Source organism: Fusarium coffeatum (genome assembly GCF_003316985.1).
Source record: "Fusarium coffeatum strain FIESC_28 chromosome Unknown BRIP53273_contig_116, whole genome shotgun sequence".
NCBI lineage: Eukaryota > Fungi > Ascomycota > Sordariomycetes > Hypocreales > Nectriaceae > Fusarium > Fusarium coffeatum.
The window spans coordinates 54,864-61,195 of record NW_022157909.1 but is presented as its reverse complement, the minus strand read 5'-3'; the positions used below and the strand labels follow the sequence as shown (position 1 = coordinate 61,195).

Genomic DNA, 6,332 nt, shown 5'->3' with positions numbered 1-6,332 from the left:
TTAGTGGCGAAGGCTTCCACTTCGAAGTCGACCGTTTGGAGCGTTTGACCCTCGCTCGTTCATTCTTGTTACCCATTCAAGAACCGTTTCGTAACAGAGAACGTATTGTCTGAGACTTTGCACCATGCTCAGTCTCTGTTCTCGGAAATCCTCTACCGTCTTCTGGATAAGATCCACACTGTCATCGTATACCCAGTCCGTATCAATGTGGGCGCCGCCTCGAGCAACCTTTCTTTCCATGCTCGTTCTCTGGCCAGGGGTGTAGAAATTGAAGTGCTTCATCGATCGAGGGGAAGTATCCATATTCTCGCCCATAGAGACATCTCCATCGTGATCGCGTGATCGTACCGAATCTATCTTGGCTTGTCTCTGACGCTTCAACATGTCAATAACACTGTCGACAGTGCAGAAAGTACCAGTGCGACCACATCCAGCAGAGCAGTGTACGAGCATTGGTCGCGCACGAGAATCGGCCTCCGGCTCGTCGTACCAGGTGATAGCAGGCGGTTCCAAACTTGAAATCTTTGATACTTGAGATGTCTCGACTGGCAGGGCAGAACGTTGCATCACATTGGCCAACTCCACAAGAGCCAACAAGTGCGATGGCTGAGCGGGTGTTCCAAAGTCGGGCCATGAGGGGAAGTGCAGGTGCGTAATCTCTCGAATGGGCGCAAACGGATGAGAAGCGTGCGAAAGAGCAAACTTTCGGACGATCACATAGGGTGTTTCAGCTGGTGCGCCTGGTGCCTTGGGTGTCTGGTTCGGATCCATTGTAGTCGTGGTATGAGCGCGCTTCCTACCCGCCTCACTTTCCGAGACAGATGGAGTATGGTTGGATTCGGACCTATGCTTATCAATGTCAAGAGATACCTTCTTCTCAGACAGAAGCTTGAGTCGAATAGCCCCAAAATCTCGGCCCTTCCAGTAAGGGTGACACTTGAGTTGGCCGCCCTCGGACTCGGCAGTCAACATGACTACGACACGCACATCCTGCTGCCAGATAACAGACCAAAAGTCCTAAACGAAAGTTAGTAAAATTCCGTATGCTGTAAGTGGCTGACATACCTCGAAGGTGGCGGGGAGGGGTCCCTGGGTGGCGATATACTGCTTGTTGCTTCGAGATGCTTTGAGATGACTAGCGTTGATGTAATCGCATGTTCCTTCAGGCTTCTCTTGCAACTTGACTCGAGCGTGCTCGAAAGGCAAGATGTCCTTGTACCTGTTCTTGACTCCCTTCTCAACACCGCAAAGCTGTACCTGGCTTCGCTTATCTTGGTTGTGCGGGTTGAAAGCTGCGTATGCTGCCTTCATTCGAGATTGCTCATCAACCTCAATGTGCAAAAACTTATCTGAAACCTTCTTTCCGTGATCAGGCTTGGCAGCCGCCTCTCGAAGCCAGCGAGGTAGAGAGGGGGAATCCAATGCAGAGGGTCTTGAAACATCCAATTGGCCTACACCGTCTGCAAGGTCCATGTTCTGTCGAATGTTGGAAAAGAACGGGTTCACATCATTGCTGGCGTTGGGAAGCATAACTCCACCAATGACAGGGGCAATTCCTCCATGGCCAGGACCAGGCTTTCCGGGTGCTCCAGTAGCTGATTGATGATCGACAAAATCGGGAAAGTTCTCCTGGAATGAGTTGAAGCCACCCTTGAGGATGCATGTGCCGCCAATGTAACCTTCGTTGGTGAATTTCTTGATCATGTTCTGAGCAGTGATCGCATCTCGCTTATCGGAAGCATGAGCATCATAAACGACAATGTAGTCTGTCTCCTTCCATGTGTCAAACTTATCTGAATCAGCGCTGCTCTGGAAAGTCTGCTTCAGCTTCTGAATATTGAAAGTAGCTCGCTTCAGAAGAGTGGTAGGGATGCAAAGGTTGAGAGCACGCTGAATCCTGGACTGGGCATAATTTTGAGAGGAGCGAAGGTCAAGAAGAAGTAATCGCTCCTGCTTTACGTTCTGAAGCATGTCTCTTAGCTGCTGTCCGGTGATCATGTGTGGTTGTCCAGGCTCGAGGGTTGCTGGTACAGTGGCAGAGCGGTGGATATCTCGAGCATCAGGAGGCTCGGGGCGATGTTCCATGACAGACAACCTGGGGTCGCGGTCTTCAGACCGAGTTAGACCTGTACGGTTCTGAGGAGGATCCATTGGTAGAGGAGACTCGAATCGTGGTAGGCTTAGTGCGGGAATATGATGGTGAAGAGACGATTCGGAATTACGCTTTGAGTCCGATGAAACATAGGCCGAGTCCTGTAAGCTGTCCTGGTCGATATCCATTCTGCTAGCTGGCCGAACATTGGCAGAGCTCAATCCCCGACCAAATGGAGATGGTCCGCCAGTATCGCTACCATGAGTGTGCCATCTCGGTGGTCGAGGGCGCACAGGTGCGACTCCATTTGATGTCACCGAAGGCTGAGCATAATGACTTGTGGAGAGAGCAAAAGACTTGCCCCGATTGAAGTCTGCCTGCCTCCTGAAAGCCTCGAATTCGGGATTGGCATCAAGAGGAACCTGCTTGGGGATGGCGGCCTGGAAAGATTTTACTGATGACGATGGGCTCCAGTTGTCATTAGGGAGCCCTGAGGAGGAGCCCCCCTGCTCATTGGCCGACTCGACAATGAGACCAAAATAATTAGGGCTTGGTGATCGATTATCGGAGACGACACGAGGCGATAATTTGGGTGGCGGATGATTTTGGCCGACCGAGTATGGCATTCGTGGAGAGGCGAGAGGAGTCGAGGTTTTTGGCTGTTTAGTAGGCCGAAGCGACTGAGAGTGAGAATGAGAATGAGAATGGGAGTGTGAGTGATTGAGGTTGTATGAATTCGAGCGAGAGTGGGAAATAGAATTAGAATGAGACTGCCCGACAGGGGAATATTGTGCAGGAGTCTTCATTGTATAGTGTAAGGGCGTTCGGTCGCCTGGTCTAGTATCATGCATAGCGAAGGCGGTGATCGGGGTAGTCGACGTCATCTCTGAGGACGCAGGGGGGCAGGAGAGGCTGAACGAGGCTCATAAGGCCATGGTGAACAGACTGAAAATTAGTTTTAAGAGAGTTTTGATTGTGGGAGTTGACGGTTATTTGAAGCAATAACTTAACTTCTAGAGTCAAGCTTCAGCTAAAAAGTAAAAGGGTATGTATGGTATGTATGTATAGAAAGGTATGGTCAGGGTCTTGGAGGGCGAGAAACCTAGAACCAAGGAGGGTGCGGCTGGTAGGTAGATTAAGGAAATGCAGTGCCACTGTAGCTCGCACCAGCACAGGGTCAAGAAGCGGGCAGAGGTAGAGGCAGAATAGATAGATGGTGGGGTCTTTCTTTTTTTTTGGTTCTGGTTCTGGTTCTTGGGAATCCCTGGAAAAGAGACTTGGAAACAAGCCAAGAGAAGGGGGGGTACAGTATGAGGAGAGGGGGCGTTTACATGGGCGGTTGATGTAGGGGTCAGGTCCGGGACCAGGGGGTGATGCAGTATCGTGACGAGACGGTAGCCGAATTCGATGAAGGGGTCCTGACGTGCTTTGACCTCAGTATTTAACGGAGGGAATTGACCCGAGCCCAGTCTGAAGGGTGCGATATAGTAACTGCATATATAGATGGTGTTGAGAAAAGATGATGATTCTACTCAACAAAAGTAGACTCTTGCAGATTGTATCATCTGTACTGCAACAATATCACAGTCGAGATACTGTAAATGGTGACAAACGGTGGCAAGAAATCACAATGAATGGGGGTCGCAGGTCAAAATAACGCCGTTACGGATCCAGTGGGATGGCGACGGTGGCGTCTGACGGACGATTGATGACGTGGGGTGGAGATGGGACGGGAGAAGAAAAGAAAGATCCAATGAGTTGATGAGAGGAGAAGCGACAAACAAAGATAAATGTCATGTCAATCAGACCAAATCTAGCAGGTAGGATTAACAGATGGAGAAGAGTAAAATTTTATTCTTTTACTTCTTGCCTTTTTGGACAAAATGATTAGTATTCACTTCAGTGCTGGCTTTCCTTCTAGAAGAAGCATGACAGCGATTAGCAAAGCAACTGTCAAAAAAGAAAGTCATCAGTGGCGTTGAATAAGTCCGCACCCAGTTGAGTTTGTCATCAGCCTCAAAACACAAACACCGAAACCGAGAGATTCTATGACAGCTGTCAAACAAATAATATACATGGTAAAATGGAATTCAAAACTGTCATCTACCGTATTGCTTGTCCTCGTGCTACGTCTCTCTCAAAGCCAAGACTGCGTCAGCATGGTACACTCAGTACAGCATGGGCAGGCAAGTGGACCAGCGTCGTTCGTGTGGGGAGACGAGAGGACAGGCGATCCCATCTGCTGCAGACCATTAATCAGTTGAATCCCTATCCCATGCCTGGGCCTACACTTGATCTTTAAAACTGGGAAACCCAATGCTTGGAGGTTGGCCAAATCGTTCGATTATACCGGTTAATGGAAGCTATCACGAGATTGGCAAGGATTTCTGCAAGCAAGAAGGGACCTCTCGCTACTTTTGCTTCTCTAGATAACCCTAAAGAAAAGCATAACCAACATACAAAAAAGACAAAAGACAGAGTCAGAGAGTGTGCTGTGCTGTGATGTGCTGTTGACTGTTGAACTGTACCGTAGTATCAACCACAATCTAAGCTTTTTAGGAACTCGCTCGTCACGATAGTGACGTCGATCATAGTTGCGCCTGTCACATCAAAGTACCCATTACAACACAGCATCTCCCCTTTTCTTCTCGTGTTAGTTATGACTGTTCAACCGACTATCTCATAGTGGCATGTTTTGAGCATGAAAGGTGGTGGGTGACAGACAAAAGACAAAGAGACAATGCTGCAGAAGCAGCTCGCAGGTGAAAACGGTCGTTGGAGTTTGGTGTGGTCGCGTGTAGTAAAGATCATCCAAGCGAATGGACGCTTGTCACTGCAAAGGTAGCACCGGTCCGGAGTTATGTCTTGTGAGTGTGTGTAGGACTCGCGACGATACCACTCACTAAAGTCAGCCGCGCAGATGTGCAGGACCCCTTGGAGATCACTACAGTATTATGTTCGCATTCGCACACCATTGTCCTAGCTCGTTGAGATGCGAAGATTGTCTATCATTATTCACTGCTGGTCGGGCGGTGGAAGGGGACTTGTATGGAGTCCTCAGGTAGGTTGTCGGAAGAATTGGCCCCAGGGAGCACAAGAGACGAAATAATTTAGTCACCTTATGCTACCTTAGGCTATTACTTAGGCTCCTTTATTTCTGTAGCCTAAGCCTTAAAGGACAGCTTTTCTGCTACTTTATGTGAATAGGAAAGAAGGAGAATTCTGGTTGATCTGAATAGACAGGATAGCTAATGGTTCTAACCGAAGCTATTATTCAACTCTATTACACTATCTAAACTGTCAAGTATGCAAGGTACCTGGATATCGGAAAAGCCCCAATATCAGATATAGCAGAGGTATTATTGAAGCTTGACAAGAATATCTACTCTCCAGCCTTGCTCAATGTCACGCATTCCCCATAACCATAGCCCCTCCTCGTATCTTAGCGAGGAACATTTCAACAGAGTTCAGTTGAATCTCCGAAATGCCATCATCTTTTTTCCCTATCCCTTGTCTTTGTCTATCAAGATCATCTCCCCCGCTGATGTTCGCTATTAGACTTTCCCCTCTCCTCTGTCGCTTCAGTGTCTCTCCTCCCCCTGACTATATCGTCATGGCAGCGTCAAGGGTCCCCACCTGAAAAATATGGAACGCTTCAGGGAGTGTGCAGCTGTTTTGTGTTTCTCCTCTGTCACTTCATCCAATCAGAAACCCGCGTGGCGCCGTCGTCAACGTCACTGGTCCGCATCCATGTAAGCTAAAAAAGCTGGCATCTTTTTTTCTCCCATTCAGATTCTCCGCCTTTTTATTCAAATGCCTATCCCATTCTGCCAACCTCTGCCCAAAAACAATGATCGCCCAGAGTCTAGAACGGTCGTGTTGGGGAAAAGACCGCGTGTACAAACCATACTTCGTGTTTCCTCCAAGGCAGCACAACATTTATCCATAGATTAATGGCTCAGCCTCGACGTTTCCTCTCTGTATCCGAGTCTCGAACAGGCTGGTAATCTCGCACGAAACTATTTCTGCGGCATGACGTAGCTTGTGATGGGTTCGGTACAGCATCTCCGTTACAGTGCTCTATACAATCTACAGTTTTGACTGCAGTCACTGAACGGAGTTTCAGCTGAGAAGCCATCGGAAAGCTGAATCGGAACCGAACCAACCCTCCTCCCGTTACTGTCAGAAAACGGCCGCTCCTCCGCTCCGCTTCGCTAGTCTACAGAATCCCTAGTCTAGC

General features: G+C 48.7%; 1 protein-coding gene across 1 annotated transcript; it reads right to left on the bottom strand.

Annotated features, from left to right (window-relative positions):
• FIESC28_05456 (uncharacterized protein) lies at positions 1–2,718 on the bottom strand (the record flags this gene model as incomplete). Its single annotated transcript, XM_031159602.1, has 2 exons — positions 1–1,017; positions 1,066–2,718. 2 exons carry the CDS (start codon positions 2,716–2,718, stop codon positions 1–3), a joined length of 2,670 nt encoding a protein of 889 aa, XP_031016342.1.
• Positions 2,719–6,332: the final 3,614 nt, after the last annotated feature.